This window comes from Acomys russatus, chromosome 25 (assembly GCF_903995435.1).
Source record: "Acomys russatus chromosome 25, mAcoRus1.1, whole genome shotgun sequence".
NCBI classification, from domain to species: domain Eukaryota; kingdom Metazoa; phylum Chordata; class Mammalia; order Rodentia; family Muridae; genus Acomys; species Acomys russatus.
In genome coordinates this window covers 34,098,021-34,116,830 of record NC_067161.1, presented here as the reverse complement: position 1 = coordinate 34,116,830, position 18,810 = coordinate 34,098,021, and the positions used below count along the sequence as shown (strand labels likewise).

General features: G+C 49.5%; 1 protein-coding gene across 1 annotated transcript in view; it reads right to left on the bottom strand.

Annotated features, from left to right (window-relative positions):
- The window catches only part of Fstl4 (follistatin like 4), a 409,490-nt gene that overhangs the window by 32,285 nt on the left and 358,395 nt on the right, over window positions 1-18,810 (bottom strand). The window contains exons 7-8 of the mRNA XM_051167894.1: window positions 18,318-18,484; window positions 1,980-2,100 (exon numbers count right to left, since the gene is read on the bottom strand). Coding sequence (XP_051023851.1) covers window positions 1,980-2,100; window positions 18,318-18,484 — 288 coding nt within the window. The remainder of the gene's footprint in view (window positions 1-1,979; window positions 2,101-18,317; window positions 18,485-18,810) is intronic.

Below are 18,810 nucleotides of genomic sequence, written 5' to 3'. Positions count from 1 at the left end.
GGAGATTCCTTCTGTGACCCAGTCCTCCTTTCTGGAAACCAGGAAACATTGGGAGTCACTGAGCCCTCTGGGGAGCTGGGTGACACCTCGCTATGTGTTCTACCAATTCCAATATTGCTGAGGCCAATAGCTAGGTCTGAGACTTCCAGTCATTGTTTTTTCCTCAGAGTCACTTTGAATGGCTGGTTCTGACCTGTGTGTGCACTAGGCTTGGAGACATAGGATTCAGGGCTCCTGTCCTCTGTTTTCCCAGAGTGTGCAGTCCAGAGAACCACAGCAAAACCAACTACCTACTCTATTCCCCAATCCAGCGTCTCTAAGGGCAGTGTTGGGGCATCCCAGCAGGGCGGGCATTGGCCCTGGGGGTTGTCAAGGTCTGCTTGTAGTCATGAGTGTGTGTGTGTGTGTGTGTGTGTGTGTGTGTGTGTCCGTGTCCCTGTCTGTAAGATAGGGGTTTTCAGTAACTGTTACTACTATAATTATGGCTTTCAGCTCGTTCTATTTTCCCTGTCTTCCCACGTAGGTTAAACTTGGTTCTTTCTGAGTTGTACAAAACCTTAACCCCTGTAGTATTTTGAAAACTTCCTGCCTTTTTCTGGGGGGTCATCAGGCCATTACCTTCTATCCTGAGGAGACAACAATAGGGTCTACTTTAGCACAGGTGATCCATTGAGGGTGTTGAGTGTCACACCGACTGCCTTTGTGAGTGCCAGGAGAACTATTGTACCCAATAGGACCAGACCAGGCCCCCAGCAGGCCACATAATCAAGTAGGAAGCAGATCACCAAGTGTCCTCTCCCAGCATACTCTCCCTACTGCATCAGTGGCCCTTCTTTGGCTAGGAGAGAAGTCTTGGATCTCTCAACAACCAGGGAATGGGTCTATGGACCTCCTTCAGAAGGCTGCGAAGGTGAGCACAGAGCAAGCTGAAGATGCCCAGCCATCCCTAAATGGCTTGCCACTCAGTCTGGATCCTTGAGGTCAGTGAAGGTGAATCTCATGATGTCATCATTCCTGACACCTCACTCCCTCTCTCTCTCCTGGGAGAAGTCTCAAACACCAGCTGGCACCCACGATCTGGGGGCTGAGCTGCAAGCACCTCACTGTTGCCGGATACCTGAGTGCCTGTTTCAGGCCTGATTGGCAACAGCTGGGCTTCGTGGGCTGAGGCTGACTCCCTTGACATGTTGGCCTAGGAGAGGGGAGTGGGGTTTGTTTGATGGTGGGTGAGGCCAGGCTGAGATGGCCAGCAGTATGATGTAGAGGTGGGCTCTAATTATAGAATGGCCCTTTGATGGTTATGTGACCCCCAGGCACATCCATAAAGTGGGTACCGGGATATCCACTTGAGATTCTTACCCCAGAGCTGGTTACAAGTGTGCTCACAGACTCTGCCTTGGAAAACTGCTTGGTGGGGGAGGGGGTAGCAAGGAGGTGTTAGTTCCTCCCAGCCTTCAAAATTGCTGGCAACATCTGGAGCTGAGCAACTGAGATCAATCCTCCCAAGCCCGCTCATCTTCACTGGCTGAGCCTGAGAGGAGGCTCATGGGACCCTGGGGGAAGGGCTGCTGAGAGAAATAGTGCCTCTTAGATACACAGTGGTGTGGTGTCATGTTACCTGGAACAGCCATGGTGGCTTGGACACAGGGTCTGCAATTGCTAGATCCAGAGATCAAGGTGCCATGTTGCTGGCAGGCCACACATGGCCCCATGCTTCCCAGTGGCCACTGGAGTCTCAGCAGCCCCAGGTGGCCTGCCTGCATCACTCATCCCCAAGTCTCCTCCCTGAGCCTTTGGGTTCATTTCACATGAGGAAGCCTTGGGTAAAGCAGACCTGGCAGTTGCTAAGCCATTCCTTTTGTTACAGGAGATGGGCTATTGATGTCTTTAACGAGACAGAATGCAATAGAGAATAGGCTTGTTCGGAGCAGTGTGGAGGGTGCTTTGAGGGGACAACATGCATGGAGCCATTTACTAACCATTCACCTGCAGGACGTGGGTCTGGAACAGCTGCTCATGGCCCAGGGCGTGGCAGGTGTAGTTGCCCATGTGGATTGTGGTCACCTTGGTGATGTACAGGGAATCATCCTCACCAAAGTCCTGTGGGGCAAAAGAATGCAGATGAGATCCCTTCTCTGCACAGCTGGTGGGTTAGCTCTCCAGGAAAAGCAACTCCTGCCCTGGCACCTCCTCCTTCGCATACAGCCAGGACCTCTTCCGCTCTGCAGTCAGATTCTCTCTAGGTCCTGGAAATGCTGGCTTGTTTCACAGGAATCTTGCTCGCTTGGTACAAGGCTCGATTCTGGAGGGAGGGTGGGCCTTGTTGAGAGCAAGATTTGGGCTGGGTAGTAACTGTTTCAGCCTCCATAGTCTTCTGGTTTCTGTCAGCTCCTTGGCTCTGCCATGGTAGCATGACAATAGCCAGGAAGATCTATGTGTGAGAATGAGAGCGGCTGTGTGTTTGATGGCGTCTGTGGAGTCCAGTTTGTTTAGCAGTGGTTCAAATTCCATTCAGATGCCAAGTGAGTACGGGCAGCTCATGGGGTTGGAGTCACCCAAGGGAAGAGAGACAGAACTGATGGGAACATGGAAGAAACCAAAATAAGACAAGGAGAGAGAGAGAGAGAGAGAGAGAGAGAGAGAGAGAGAGAGAGAGAGAGAGAGAGAGAGAGACCCTAGGGTTTCCATAGGAAGTGACCCAGTGAGTCTCAGTTCAGTGGTCCTTGCAGCTCCCAGGATGGCTCTTCCTAAGTCAGGGCACAGGGGAGGGGTGTGGACAGAGGCTTAATAAACACAGGGCACCGGCACTCCCTCGTTAGTTGTGTTCCTTCATGAAGCTGGGCCCTTCCGGCCACCGCCTGCAGACAAGTTAGGACTCAGATTTTCTTAGTTTGTGAAATCCCTTAGTTGGTTTTGCTTTAGCTACCAGACATCTCCGAGAACATGTGGCTTGGCACTACTGAGAGCTTGAAGGCCTCAGCCTATGGGTAAGAAGAAAGGGCTGCCTGGGATGGGCACTGCATGTTGGAGACACCCCGCATAGGCACTCAGGAGGTGCAGAACTGGCTGAAGCTCTGCTACAGATCAAAAGCCCCGTCATCCCCACCTGTATGCTGTGGACAATACATGTGCTGTCTGCCTGACGGGGGTGTTGGTGACCCTGTAAAAGAATGTATGAGAAGCCGAGTGTAGGGGCACATGCCTGTAATCCCAACCTTCGGGGGGTTGAAATCAGGAGGATGAGGGATTCTTGTAGGCTTGAGGCTAGCTAATCTGAGCTATCTGAGACCCTGTCCTAGTTTGTTTTTTGTTGCTGTGATGAAACACTGACCAAAACCGCCCTGGGGAGGGAAGGCTTATTTTAGCTTACAGCTTAGACGACATCATAAGGGAATCCAGGGCAGGAGCTCAAGACAGAACTGAAGCAGAAACCATGGCTTACTCCACCATCTTCCCAAGAGTGACACCACCTGCAGTGTCTGCACCTTCCTAATCAATCATTAATCAAGAAAAAGCCCCCCCAGACTTGCCTACAGGTCAGTCCTATGGAGGCGATTCCTCAATTGTGGTTCCCTCTTTTTAGGTGACTCTAGTTTGTGTCAAGTTGGCAAAAACTAATGAGCACAGACCCTCTCCAACACAGTCCAACCCAACCCAACCCAACCCAATCCCAATCCAATCCAATCCAACCCCAACCCAACCCAACCCAATCCAACCCCAACCCAACCCAACCCAGTCCAACCCAAACCCAACCCAAACCAACCCAACCTAAACCAACTCAACCCAAACCCCAACCCAACCCCAACCCAACCCAACCCAACACAACACAACACAACCTAACCCAAACCAACCCAACGCAATCCAAACTAAACCAAACCAAACCAATACTCAAGAAAAAGGAATGCATATAAAAATGTTTTCTGGTATGGGAAAGCGTGGCATACACACGGGGCATTATTTTTCCTGTCATTAGCACCTAGTTCTCGTTCCTGCCTGCTCCTGTTTTCTCTGAGGTTCTTTTGTCTGCAGAGGCACCTGCGGCAGCACACCAGCTCCCATGCACAGCATGTCTGTGAGTCACTCCTTAGCTCACTGCTCCTTCCTCTGCAGCAAAGATACTTGCCCTTGCTCACACACCCAGGGCCTGAGCACAACCACATGAGAGTCCCTTTAAAGATATTTTTGGGGGCTGGGGATGTGGCTTAGTTGGTAGAGTGCTTGCCTAGCATGATACCCAGAGCACTTAAACAGGGTGTGACAGCACATACCTGCAACCAATGAAGTAAGAGGTGGAGGTAGGAGGATCAGGAGTTCAAGGCCATCCTCAGCTCTATAGTGCATTTGAGGCCAGTCTGAGATACGTGAGCTCATATTTCAAAGGAGAAAAAAAGAAAGATGCTTTTGGGCTAAATTAGCCCAGTGAGACATGAGAGAAAGGTACAAAATAGTAGCAGGAAGGTTGATAGTGAACATGGTTCCTGCTTTCAATATTAGTAAAAACTGGCCCACCATGCTCTCACGTTGAAGCTACTGGAACCTAGCACACTGACTGTGAACCAACGCTTCAAAGATCCCGTCTCTACCATTTCGTGGCTGCCTCGGTCATGAAGGAACACAGCAGACAGCCGACTTAGCCTGTGTTGTAATAGAGCCGCCAGGGCTCACACCCGAGTTGCTGATGAAACATTAAAGGCTGGTCAATGCTGGGATGACGTATTTCTGTCTGTTTCCCGAGTCAGAATATAAGTGTCGTGAAAAACATGTTCTGCTTGGAGTCCAGTGGTGGCAGTTGATGGCAGGCCAGGTGCTGGCCGTCTGAGCGTGCGTACTGGGGGGCATGTAGCCCATCCTGTGGGGAGGAAAGTAAGGAGGGGAACTCAATGCCCCTCATGGTCAGATCCGGGCAGACTCCTTCTCAGAGTGCAGAACCAGAGCTGCTTGCTGGGGGGCTAGTTCAGGGTCATTTCACATCACAGCCCTGCTAGGTCCTTGAAGGTGACCTCAGTGGCCCCTTCCTGTGGTCCCCCACCTTGTCAGGGTTGCTAGTCATCCTGAGGCGAGGTGGCACTCAAAATCAAACGGCCAGGGATCACCTGAGAGTGGGGACCCCATTAACGTCAGCATACAGAGTTCAAGAGGTTCCTCGTGTCAGGACCTGATATGTGACTAGGCCTTCCTGTCTGCTGGTGTTCTATATCGAAAGACAGACAGTGGAGAAAATAGTCAAGAAAAAAATGGTGCTTATACAGACCTTTTCCTTGTCTGCATTCCCTGAAGAGTAATAACCGTTTATATAGAATAGATACCATGCTACACCACATACATTATGTAGAGATGGTTGAGGGAAGGGTATCCATAGATATGCAAATGCTGTGCCATTTTATACAAAGGATTTGACCATCTCCAGACTTATGTCACCTTGTTTTATCCTCTGGGAAAACCCCAGGCAGGGCAGGCATCCAGCCCCATGGGGTGAGTCAGGAGACACTATTTGAGAGCGTCCAATTTCTCTTTCCATTCTGTGACACCTGCACCCAGCCACCATGGTCTCACCTGGAGAGCAGAGACCTATCTCTGCAGCCTGCTCACCTGCATAGCTTCCCACAGAACAGGTCTTTGTTTTTCCCCAAGTGAACACCAGATGGCGCACATCCTCACCCAGGCCTAGGTGACAGAGCCCTCAGTAGCTAGCTGCTACACCCTGCCCCTGTCCTAGCGTGCTTGCCTAGGCTTCCCGTTGCTAATGGAACTTTTCACTTGCCCTCCCTCCTCCCAGGAGCCTGTCTTTTATCTTTTCTCCTCCAGGGGTGCTCACCTCTTACCTGACCTTCACCCCAACACTCCCGCCTCCTTCTCCCCTTTGTGTCACAATGCCATGTCACCACCTGTGAATCCCACTCTGCTTTTGAGCTCCATGAGGGGAGAGACGGTTAGGGTTAGGCACTTGGACTCTGGTCACTGCTGTGTCCCAGGAGCTGAGTATAGCACTTTACATTTGGTGGCATTTGTTGAGTGGGCAGGAAGCTGCTTTGTGGGGCTTTCTGCAGGGACAGAGTCATATTCTGGTCCTCTAGTATGAAAATCTGGGTGTTTCCCTCCTGCCTTCATATCTGATCAAGTATTGATCAGCCATGCAAGGTCAAAACATGGGATTGGTCTCAACAAAGTGGCTGGCAGCATGGCAAAGAATTGGTCCCAAGTATTCATGAGTGTGTGCAGTCATGCGTGTGTATGTGTGTGTGTGTGTATGTGTGGTGTGTGTGTGTGTATGCACTTGCATGTGCGCATGCACATGTGCACTCACATGTGCACACACACATGGGTACACATGCACACATATGCATATATATGTGGAGGCAAGGGGTTAACACTGGTCACTCCTTGATGTCATCCACTTTGATTTTTCCGAGATAAGATCTCTGCATTGACCTAGAGCTTGCTGACATGGCTGTGCTAGGTGGCCAGGGAGCTTCAGGGATCCTCCGGTCTCCTCCTTAGTGCTGGGGTTACAAAGGTGTACCACCACATGTGGCTGTCCCCTTCAGTTCTGGGGACTGAATTTAGGTCCGAGTACTGACTGAGCCATCTACCCAGGTCTGGTGTCATCATGGTCCCACACCCTGTCTATTTCTTCTCTACCCTGTAGCCCTCTGAGGGACTCTGTCCTTTTGCATCCTTCAGGTCAGGGCATCTGGGCTGGACTGAAGGTTTGGCTCAGGGCAGCAGCAGATAGAGGTGTCCTTGTGTGGAGCCCCAGACTGTTGGCTGTGCACCTCTGAAAGAGTCGTTTAGCCTATGCCCACTTCTCTTGCCTCTCAAGACCGAGTCCTTGTTCCCTGTGAGCAGAGCATGTCCCTGGCATAGTGGTCCAGTGGGAAGAGCTGCACCAGCCCTGAGGGACCATGGGAGCAGCCAGATGCTTTACAGCTTTCTGTTAAGTACGGAGTACGCCGCTGCCTGTGGTGTTGGCTCAGGGAGAGCCCGCCTCTGTAATAAATAAAATAATCTCTCTAGGCTAAAACAATAGGCATCATATAATTACAGAATGGAATGCATATTGTTTTCTGGATATGAATACTGGCTGCAGAAATCAAATTACCTCATTGGATGTGAGAGAATTACTTTAAACATTGATTTATAAGAAGCTACATAAAACTAAGCCTGCAATCTTTCCTCCTCTGAGTGCTTCCTGAGATGTGTCTGAATGCTGCTATCAATGCTTGATTGCATCTCTGTAATTGTTTTTTTATGGATAGCTTTTTCCCTCTGATACATAGAAATGTATTAGCAAAATCCAAGTTCCTCCCAGAAATAAACAGATGCCAGATTAGGCCATTCTTTGTATGGGTGCACATCCATTTTTGGGGGAAGAGACAATTTTACTTAAAGACATGATGTTTGTCTATTAAAAAGCGATTTTCTAAGTATTTGCCCTTATTAGAGAAAGTAATTAGATGAGACTTCAGCATTAAACAGTAGTTAAGCAGAGGGGAGGTGGGGCATGCTTCCACAGTGACACACTATCGTCAGGAAGGCGTGATACCACAATGAGCCACCACGGCTGAGTATTTGGTGACTCAGCGCTAAACGCAAGGACTCCAGGGTCACATCAGAGTTTAGCTTAACCAGACTGCCAAAGTTAACAAGCTGAAGCTCAGTGTGGAGACATTTATCCAGAACTTTCCAACTCTACTCTTCCAAGAAGCATCACTGAGGGGCTGGACTCTGCCAGAGGGTCCAGGTTCAAGTTCCAGCATCCACATGGCTGCTCACCACCACCCCTAACTCCAGCTCCAGGGGATCTGCTACTCCCTTCTGGCCACCTGGGGGGGCACCAGGCATGCACATGGTGCCTGTGTATACAAGCAGACGAAACACTAATAGAGAAAATAAACAAACCCAAGGAGCAATCCCCTGCTTTTGGGGAAGGGGGGCATAAACAGGAATCACTGATTCCACACTGGCTTGATTCTAGCCCCTAAAAATGTCACTCATCTTGGTATCTTGCCTACATAGTCAGACAGTGTGGTCCCTACAGAGTGACATTTGGCAACTTGGTAGCAGCCAATACAGAGACATTTGAATCACATGTTTAGTGTCTAAACCAAGTGGAACCCCCATGTAAACATGCAGCGTCCACACAAACACATGTATTGAACATGAGAAAGCCCTGAGTTCAATCTGTAGCACTTCATAAAGCGGGTAACAGCCCCTGGTTCCAACCTGTTCCATGACAGCCACCTACTGTCATTAGATGCTCCAAGACGATTTTTTATTACATTTCCTTGTAGGGGGCCAAAAGATTTTTGATCAGGAAATCCTTGCTGACCTGGTACTTAAAACCTGTTGGTAAAAGGGGTAATAATAATCTCATTCCAAACTGAAAAGATCAGGCCGAGGGTCTGGCTCAGCTGGTGTAATGCTTGCCCGGCCCGTGCGATGTCCTGGCTCTGAGCCCCGCTGTTGCGTAAACGGAGTGTAGTGGGGCATGCTGATAGTAATCAGGAGGTGGAAGGAGGTAACCTTACCTACGCTCTGTGTGTGTGTGTGTGTGTGTGTGTGTGTGTGTGTGTGTGTATGTGTGCACGTGCGTACATATGTGAATCAAGGCCAGCCAGAGCTACAGGAAAGTCTATTTCAAAACAAACGAATAGATCACCCCTCTCCAAGCCGAACACGTGCTTCTCCCAAGAAGTTTCCTTACAGATGTGGGCAGGTATAAGAGTTGTATGTCTAGATAAGGACTGCAGCATGGGCAGTAGACAATGCCAACACAAAGTGACAGATAATAGGTGAAGGTATAGTGGGTGGGGTCCAGGGCAAGGAAAAGCAGCTGTTCCCGTGTGGTGCTGGGGCTGTGATGCTCTGAAGAGCATCCTTTAGAGCTAGGCTTCACCCTGCAGTGGCCAAGAGGGATACTGGTCAGCCTCCTCCACTGGCTGGGCAGTGAGTCTGTGAGTCCTTAGGCTCTGTGTCTAGGGTCTAGTTCGGGACTGAAGGCAGCACTGAGAGGGGAAAGAGGTGAGCTGGAGGAAGGTACCTAGGAAGCAGACGCTAGAGGAAGGACTTGGGACAACCGACTGCAGGTCCACAAGTCAGCACTCCACAGACCTGGGACCCCATCTCCAGGACTGCCTTTTTTTTTTCTTTTTAGTACAGGGTCTCACACGCTACAGGCCAGCTTCTGACTTGCTTTGTAGCCAACAGAAGACTTCCAACTTCCTATCTTCCTGCACTCTACCACCTGTGTGCTGGGGTTACAGGTGAGTGTTACTGTGCCCTGTTTATGCAGTTTGGGGATGGAACCTAGGGCTCGTGCATACAAGACTCTCCACTGACCCACATCCCCAGCCCCTGGGTCACTCTGGACAACACACCTGTCAGTCTGAAGATCCAAAGGGCAGGAGGTTTAGATACCATCAGAGTCTTCAACCCAAACTGGAAAGAACTGGCCCTGCTTTCAAGTACTGTGTTTTCCAAGAGTTTAAAACAAAATGTACCCGGGCGTTTAATGAGATGATCTTCATACAGAATGACAGCTACTGTCTGCCGTGTGGCAAACAGCTCTCCGTGCTAATCAAACGCCTCTCATCACTCCGCAGTGCATTCACGACCGGTTCATACAAAGACAATAAAAACTAAATGACTCATGAGCTCCTAAATCATTTTCTTTTTGGTCTTTTTCTTTCTTTCTTTCTTTTTTTTAAAGACCTCACTTCCAAAGAAACATTTGGAGAAAGCAAGCACATGCTTCATTAGAAATATTTGTTCTCAGTTTTACACCATTTAGCCATGGAGGAAAGGAAACCTTTTAAAAGATCCTTCAAACAATGGCACAGATACTTTCTCTTAGTAGGCTTTGTGTTGCTGCTTTTATCACAGTACTCTGCCTGCCAACATTTGAAAGCCACAAATAGTGAGCTTCAGTTAAAAAAAAAAACCCACGGAAACCTCAAACCTACAACCAAATAAAGAGTGGCTCTTTCAAGTTGTTTGAAATATACTGTGTGTGGTAGGTCTTTAAAATCTTTAAAAAACATTTATTTATTTCTCAATGAGTGTCTGTGTATGTAGGCATGTGTGCCTTAGCACAAGCATGTGTGTGTGTGTGTGTGTGTGTGTGTGCAGGCTTGTATAGCATAGGCATATGTGTGTATATATGTAGGTATGTATACCATAGCACAGGCGTGTGTGTGTGTGTGCAGGCATGTACATCATAGCACAGCCGTATGTGTGTATGTGTGTGCAGGCATGTGCACCATAGCACAGCCGTGTGTGTGTGTGTGTGTGTGTGTGTGTGTGCAGGCATGTGCACCATAGCACAGGCATGTGTGTGTATGTGTGTGTGTGTGTGCAGGCTTGTGTACCATAGCATAGGCATATGTGTGTATGTATGTAGGTATGTGTACCATAGCACAGGCATGTGTGTGTGTGCAGGCATGTACATCATAGCACAGCCATGTGTGTGTGTATGTGTGTATGTGTGCAGGCATGTGCACCATAGCACAGGCATGTGTGTGTGTATATGTGCAGGCATGTGCACCATAGCACAGGCATGTGTGTGTATGTGTGTGTGTGTGCAGGCATGTGCACCATAGCACAGGCATGTGTGTGTGTGCGTGTGTGTGCAGGTATGTATATCATATACCATAGCATGGGCATATGTGTGTGTATTCAGGCACTTGTACCATAGGACAGATGTGGTGGATGCCAGGGTTGGTGGCAAGTGCCTTTAGTCACTGAACCATTGTAGCCTCTTTCTTTCTTTCCCCTCTTAAGTTTATATAATATCTATTTATTTATTTTTGCGTGTGTACATGGACATATGTGTGTGTAGGTGTGGAGGTCAGAGCATAATTTGAAGGACTTGGTTCTCTCCTTCTATTATGTGGGACCAGTGATCCCCAAAGCTTGGCAGCAACACCTATCTGAACCATCTTACTATGGATCCCATCTCCCCCTTTTTAAAAAGAAGACTATAAGAGAGACAGGGGATGTGGCTCAGTGGTACAGTACTTGCTAAGCATGCACGGGGTCCTGGGTTTGATCCTTAGACAGACAGACAGACAGACAGACAGACAGACAGACAGACACACACACACACACACACACACACACACACACACACACACTTTTTCTCCCCCAAAAAAGGTTCTCAGTGAGGCCAAAGAGCAATGAATGGCTAATGAGCCAGCACCTCATACTTGACCCCACATCCAAGTGAATGCAACTGGGACCTCAGGAGCTGGAGCAGGAGGCAGACAGGCAACCCCAGGGCGTGGAAATGCCAGGCACTAAGTATTTTGTCCTGTTATCAAGAAACCCAAAGAGTGCCACTGGGTGGCGGGCTGGCTGCAGACCCCCAGGAAGCTCCTCCACTCCACTGAGTGCTCCAACCTCACCCACCTTATGCAGTAGTGAGAAGGATGCAGTTGCTGCGAGGACACCCGTCTAGTGCTTGCTGCCATAAGGGAGGAGCAGCTGGGAATCCATAGGAGAAACAGCACCAGCACATCTGCCATCATCTGTGGCTTCTGGGACACCCTGTGCCCATTTCTGTCCCTTCCCTGGGCAGGTGCCATGACCCTTTAGATGACAGGAAGAGCGAAGGAGTCATGAGGTAGAAGGAAAGTGATACTGTTCAGGCAGTGACACAGTCTGGGTTTGGGGTGTCCCTTACTCAGCCTGGAGTGACTAGAGAACCAGAAGACTGGTCCCGAGTGGGGTGTGCAGAAAGTGAGGCAGCATTCACCCCTGCCCTGCCAAATGCCAGTGTGGGGCATCTGTCTTTGACACAGACATTAGCTTAGCACCAAAGCCTCAGGAGATGGGAGGGTGCAGGAAGAGCTAGCCAGGGAAAGGTGAGACATGGGTCTTTGTGATCCAGGCAAGAAAACACAAGCTTTCCTGGCTTCTGTGCAGGAATAAAAAAGTGGCTTCTTACCAGGAAACTGGGACAGAGGGGAAGGCATCCTATTGGGACTCTAAATGAGAGACGCATGGGAGAATAGCAAAATAAAAGGATACAGAGGGTCCTAGAAACCTACAAGTAGAACAATATGATAGGCAGATTTGGGCCCAGGGGTCCCGCTCAAACTAAGGCACCAGCCAAGGACAATACAGGAGGTAAACTTTAAACCCCTTCCCAGATCTAGCCAATGGTCAGAATATTCTCCACAGTTGAGTGGAGAGTGTGATATGACTTTCTCACGTACGATGGTGCCTCACATTTGACCATGTCCCCTGGAGGGGGAGACCTGGTGGCACTCAGAGGAAGGACAGCAGGTAGCCAAGAAGAGACTTGATACCCTATGAGAATATATAGGGGGAGGTAATCCCCCTCAGGAACAGTCATAGGGGAGGGGAATAATGGGAAAATGGGGGGGGGGGGGAGGAAGGAATGGGAGGATACAAGGGATGGGATAAACATTGAGATGTAACAAGAATAAATTAATAAAAAAAAAAAAAGTGGCTTCTTCATCACCGAGCTGACCTCAGGATAGGGAGAGCTTTCAGAGCTTAACCTGCCCCACTTCTTCCTCCCTCCCCCCATTTTTTGAGACAGCATTTCTCTGTGTAGCCTTGACTATCCTAGACTCGCTTTGTAGACCAGGCTGGCCTCGAATTCACAGTGATCTGCCTGCCTGTCTCCCAAGTGCTGGGATTAAAGGCATGCACCACCACGTCCGGCTCTGCCCCACTTCTGATGAGACACCTACTGTGGTAGACATCTTTCTGCTTCCTCAGATAGGGTAGTGTCTGAGCAGAGCAACCCCCTCTGGGATTGAACACCCTATTATGGACTCTGGCTGCTGGGAGAACCTGTTCCTGGCATTTTGTGAATGGACAGCATTGGCCTCTTACCCACAGAGCGCTGTGTCATGTGGACAGGGCAGAGACAGGGAGCTCTGACTGCTGGCTTCTGGTGTATACAGTGGGATGGCCTGTGGGGGGCACAGTAACATGGGCTGGGGGACCAAGGTCATCTCTTCTTCATCTACCAGACATTATCACTCTTAGGGGTAACCAGACTCAAGAAGACAGCTTCTGGGTCAGGGACTGTGGCCGTGAGTCCCTGAGGGCTGGTGTGAGTAGAGCACAGGGCCAGATCTGAGACACGGTGAGAAAGATGGCTGCTTTAGTAAACCAAAATAAATAAATACAAACAAACAAACAAACAAACAAACAAACAAAAAACACCAATAGGTGGCCAGGAAGTAACTCAATTTCAGGTTGCTTGTAACTGCTCCAGGGGCCGTGGGTTGAAGTGGAAACCAGTGATTTCTCTTCAAGTTGACAGAAGGAGGCACATTGTAACCCGGGGAGCCTCTTGCAAGGGGAGCTGTGGCTAGCTCCCAGTGCAACTGCCTCTCCCGGGTTGTGGGACATTGTCTTTAGGGGTTGTTTGCTGTTATAAGCTGTTTGGGGGTGTCCTGAAGCTACATGTGTGTGAAGTCCTGGTGTGGTCATCCTCAGAGGCTATGAAAGGTCCATGTTGGACTTTTTGACAAGGTGAAAATACTGCGAAGGGAGCCATAGCCATATCGAGGGAAGGTGGGCAGGAGCCACTGTGGCCACTTTGAACGTGCCCTAGGCCAACTGAGAAAGAGCAAAGATGGCAGAGCAGCTGTAGGCCTTCCTTTTGTCCTGGGTCTCATGTCACTTGGGACTCTTCTAGGAGTGATGCTCAACTTTAGGTCGGAAAGTCTCTGGTCCCGTGAAACAGCCACATCTGATCACATTACTTCCTGATGAAAACCCAGCAGCTCCTCCTGAATCTATGAGCAAACAGCAAAGGCTCCTACACTAATACTCAAGGCCCTTTGGGGGTCTGCCCCCAACTGGGGCCTCTTTACTGCTCTCTCTTGCTTGTCCTGGTCACAGGAAGTCCCATCTGGGACCTCTCCTTTCTGCAGCCCTTCCAACAGGTGTTTGTTGACGTCTCGCCCCTCCATGTGTGCTGGGAACAGCGTCTTTGCTCTGGGCCCCAGCACAGAGCTTTTGCGGCTCACTGGCACTTAGCGAATCAATGCAAAAAATGATGACTGGCAAAGCACGGTGCTTCTGACAGAAGTCCTTGCTCTCTGCAGAGTGCAGGCGGCTCCTCGCTTGCCTCTGGGCTAAAGGGGAACATTGACTTTCTGATCAAATATTATTCTGATGCGCAAGGCATCTTTGATGTTTGCAAGTCAGAAAAGTTTAATTACATGTGTCATTAGGATGGCATTTTCTAATAGCTCTGTGACTGAATTCATTAACAGAATTCTTAACAGATAAGACAAGACAAATTAATATTTTGTTGCCCATGAAAGCGTCTCATTAAGAGAGTGGTGAAAAAGTGATTAATATTTTCTTGCCAATCAAGATGTCTCATACAAACGACAAAGGAAGGAGAACCCACACCTTTTCGTGGTTTCTAATCTCCCTGCCTTGGGTTTGGAAGGCTGATCTGCTTCCCTGGTTGGGAGCCATGTTTGGGTACCAGGCATTAATTACAGCTCCAGGGATTGTCTTTCAGCACTCGTGGTGGCAGGGTGAGGGGCTACTGAGATGGCTAAGAGGCTCTGGAGACCCCCAAGAACCTCAGAAGCTCTGCTCCTCCTAGGTTGTTCTCCCCTGACCAATGCTCGCTTCGTAAATGCCCCAGGCCTTTCTAAGAACACAGCTGTTGCTCCTTTTGGTCTGACTAACTCCTAGAGGTGCCCTCCTTGCTTGCTGCCTCATTAGGGAGGGAGTCTGCTGTTGCAAACCTTCTGGGTGTCTGGCACTGACCTAGGTGTTCCCTATACACAGTCAGTTTAATATTAATGATGGTAATAATAATGATGATGGCATTCATAGACTAGCCTACGTCAAGAATGTTACATGCATCTCTTTACTGTAAATCTATAAAGCAAGTGCTCTCTCTCATTTATCCCCATATCACAGATGAGGAAAACTGAGACTTACAAAGGTCAAGGGCCCTTTCCAAAGTCAGTCAACTAAATGGTAGAGCTGAGACTTGAACCTAGGCCCCTCTGAAACCACAGCCTATGCCCTTCATTAGCGGGTGGTGCTCCTTTCTCCCTGATGTAAAGGAGGCAGGCATGGGCAGTGTGTGTGTGTGTGTGTGTGTTTGTATGCAGTGAGGACTCCTGTGGAGCAGGTGCCGCCCTGCACCTGTGTCTGGGAATGTGTGAGAACCACAGACCCAACCCTGTCTATTTGCAGGCTACCGACTCAACCATGAGCAAGTGCTTCCGGGGAGGTAACGAGGGGCCATTAATCTCTGGTTGCACCCACAATTATCCAAATTGCTAACCTGATTTGAAAAGGAGAAATGCAATTGAGTTGGTGCTGGAGGCATGTTTGAGTAATTTAATTAACCGATGGCAAGTGCACTAAGGAGAGTTTGCCTCTGCTTTTATTTCTGATGTGTTTAAATAGAGCACCAAGTAATGCTCGGGAGGTTAGTCAGTCACCAGTGGCCCCAGCCTAGTGAGGAGCCAGTCACAGCAGCCAAAAGCATTTGTAAATGGATGCCAATTATGAAAGGCCTTGTATATACAAGCCCACACACCCAACACATGTACACACATATACACACTCACACTCAACACACACACACACACACATACACTTGACACTCCCCCCTACACATATACTTCACACACAAATATACACATAAACATACTCACACTACACACACACACACACACACACACACACACACACACACACACACACACACAGAACTTTCTTGGTATGGTCTTAGGCAAGACTGGCCATCTCAGATCTAGAGGATGAAGGATTCTACTCAAGAAGTGTCTATCAAGCACCCACCACGGCAGTGCTTTATTGACATTTAGAGATGCACGGGGACTTCCAAGATCATACTGAGTGAGTTAACCCAGAAGCAGAAAGGCTCACATGGTGTATACTCACTTATAATTGGGCACTAGCCCAAGAGGCATGTCCCATGAAAATCTTCACTTACCGGGAGACTGGGATAGATGTGAGGACATCCTACTGGGACTCTAGGTAAGAGAAATACAGGAGATAGGGAAATAGAAGGATCCAGAGGATCTTAGAAACCTACAAGAAGAACATCGTAACGGGTGGATCAGGGCCCGGGGGGTCTGCTCAAACTATTGCACTAACCAAGGACAATACAATAGTAAACATCGAACCCCTACTCTGATCTAGCCAATGGACGGGACATTCCCCACAGTTATGAGGAGAGCAGGGACTAACTCTGACATGAACTCTGGTGCTCCATATTTGACCACCTCCCCTTGGTGGGGAGCCCTGGTGGCACTCAAAGAAAGAATAGGCAGGCTACCAAGATGAGACTTGATAGCCTGTGACCATAAAGTGGGGGAAGAGGTCCCCCTCGGGCATGGACCTAGGGGAGGGAAATAGGGTGGAGGTGGGAGAGGAATAGGGTGGGGGTGGGAGGGAGGGAGGAATGGGGGGGGATACAAGTGATGGGATAATAATTGAGTTGTAATCTGAATAAATTAATTAAAAAACAAAAACAAACAAAAAAGAGATGACAGGAGAGGACAGTGGCTGTCCATGCCACAAAGGGCGAAGCTGAGGGAAACAACCCTGCCTGGTGGAACAAGACCAGGTTGTTGAAGACATTGCTCAGTGAGACCTGGCAGGCTAGATGTTCCAGGGCGGTCACTCTTTTCTAGCTGCCTTCCCTGAGATCTGCAGGCTCCACCCAAAGGCGCTTAGAGTCTTGAATCTCGACTCTCATGATGCCTATACTTTGGGCTGGACCTCTTACACCACGATAGTCTCAGCGCTGGAAGGCTCTTCAGCTCGTGGGTTTAGCTGCCATCTTGAAGCTGGCCGCATTGCTGGCCACAGTTCCCGCTTGTGCTTGTATGTCCCTAGGGATAGGAGGCTTACTCTACCATGTGACAGGCTTAATGGCAACAATGGTGAATCATCTAAGGAGCTCAGATTGGTCTCCTCTGTGGTCACATGGTCCAGATTGGCTCCCTCCACCCTGACCCCTGTTCCACCTCCTTATGGTCAGGATCAGACCAGCCATCCCGTGAGTTTTCCTTTTCTGACACAAGCATTCTATTGTGGCCTCACTGTTCTCTGTTCCTGTTATTTTTGCCCAAGACCCATAGCTGCCCGAGCATCTCACCAACACGGGTAGCATTGCTGATGTCTTCTATGAAACATCTGGGCAGCCACATCACCCCTTTGCCAAAGCTAGACCAATTGATATATTCAAACCAGTTCATGCCTTCTTGAAGTTCAGTGGAAGGGGGGGGGGCTTCCCAGGTTGCTTTCTTTGAGATGAATTTACCAGGGATCAGCAGGCCTAGGGCTTACTTGAAATTACAAAGCTGGTGTAGAACCAGATGTCTGGTTCTTCTGGATCCAGAAGTATTCCCTGTTGGTCACATCAGGATCAGGCTGTGTGAATTCACCCATCCACCCACTCTCTTCTGATGAGGAGTGTGTGTGTGTGTGTGTGTGTGTGTGTGTGTGTGTGTGTGTGTGTGTGGTATGAGTGACTGTGTGTATGTGTGTGTTGGCTGTGTGTATATGTTGGGTGTGTGTGGCTTTGTACGTACAGAAGCTTTCACAGTTGGCATCAGTTTGTAAAGCCTTTGGGCACTGTGACTGGTTCCATGTTAAGCCAGGCCTACTTGTGGCTGAATAACCTCCATGTCCATCTGGGGAGGGAGGCAGCTTGAAGGTCTTTGAATCTGCATGTCCCCACTCAATGAAGAAGGTCCTCAACGCAAGCCTCCTCTGGCCTTACTTGGCCCCCTCCCACCTCCCACGTCATACAGCTTCACTCCTACCAGCCACCTTTTTGGCCCCTGCAGGGAGCACCTGTCTGCCCATACTCTACTCAGCTATAGAGTGGGAGTCTCTTCCTTATAGTTTCTGGCTTGCTTCTCTCTCTGGCTCTGAAGCCTTCTGCCTGGCTGTGCTCTCTGACAGCTTGGGGCTCATCCCTATGAGGGACGAGAGTGACCTCACACAGCCTGTTCCTCTCCAGATCCCAGGCTTAGGGCCTGTATTAGGCTTTTGGTAAAACATGGCCCTGGCCAGATGCTGCCTACCCTGGGCACATGCCTCCCATTTCGTAGCCCCTCTCCTTTGACTGGACATGACTATCATCAGGATGGCCGTCATCCATCTTGTCCTCTGTACATGAAGGGACTTGGGTCCTCTAAAGCTGGCAGGCTGAGCCTGGACCTGTTAAATGGAAGGCCTCTGTCACTGTTGCCACATGGCATCCGGCATGTTGGCGTTTCTGGGACATACGCTTGCACTCAGGATGAGTGCTGGTGACTTACATTGATGTCTTCCAGGCCCAGGAAGCTCAGAGTGAGTCCATTCCGCTTCCAGATGATTGGTGGCCTCAGGTCTCCATGAATAGCGCAGGTCAGCACAGTGCTCAGCCCCACGGTCACTGTGGTCACACTGACCTTGTCCTCTGGGGCGAGGCTCAGCTGAATCACTTCTGCAGAGGGAGAGGAGAGAGCAGTCAGAGGCAGAGACAGGGGTCAAATCTCAACTCTAGGCGAACAGTTATGGACTCACTCAAGGGTAGGTAGGGCTGAGAGGGAGCTTTGGCCTCCCAGAAATGGTTTATAATGTGTCAACTAAATGCACTGATAGACACCTCTGTTAGGTGATGGGTTACAGTGATGTCTAATGTCTGAAAGGTCCCAATGTCAAAACCAGTCAGGAGCCACACGCATGGGCTAAGGTGCAGGGGAACATGTGGTTTATGGGTTCGTGAGAGGAGTTGAAAACATCAGTTGTCAGGCCCCATAAGATTCACCC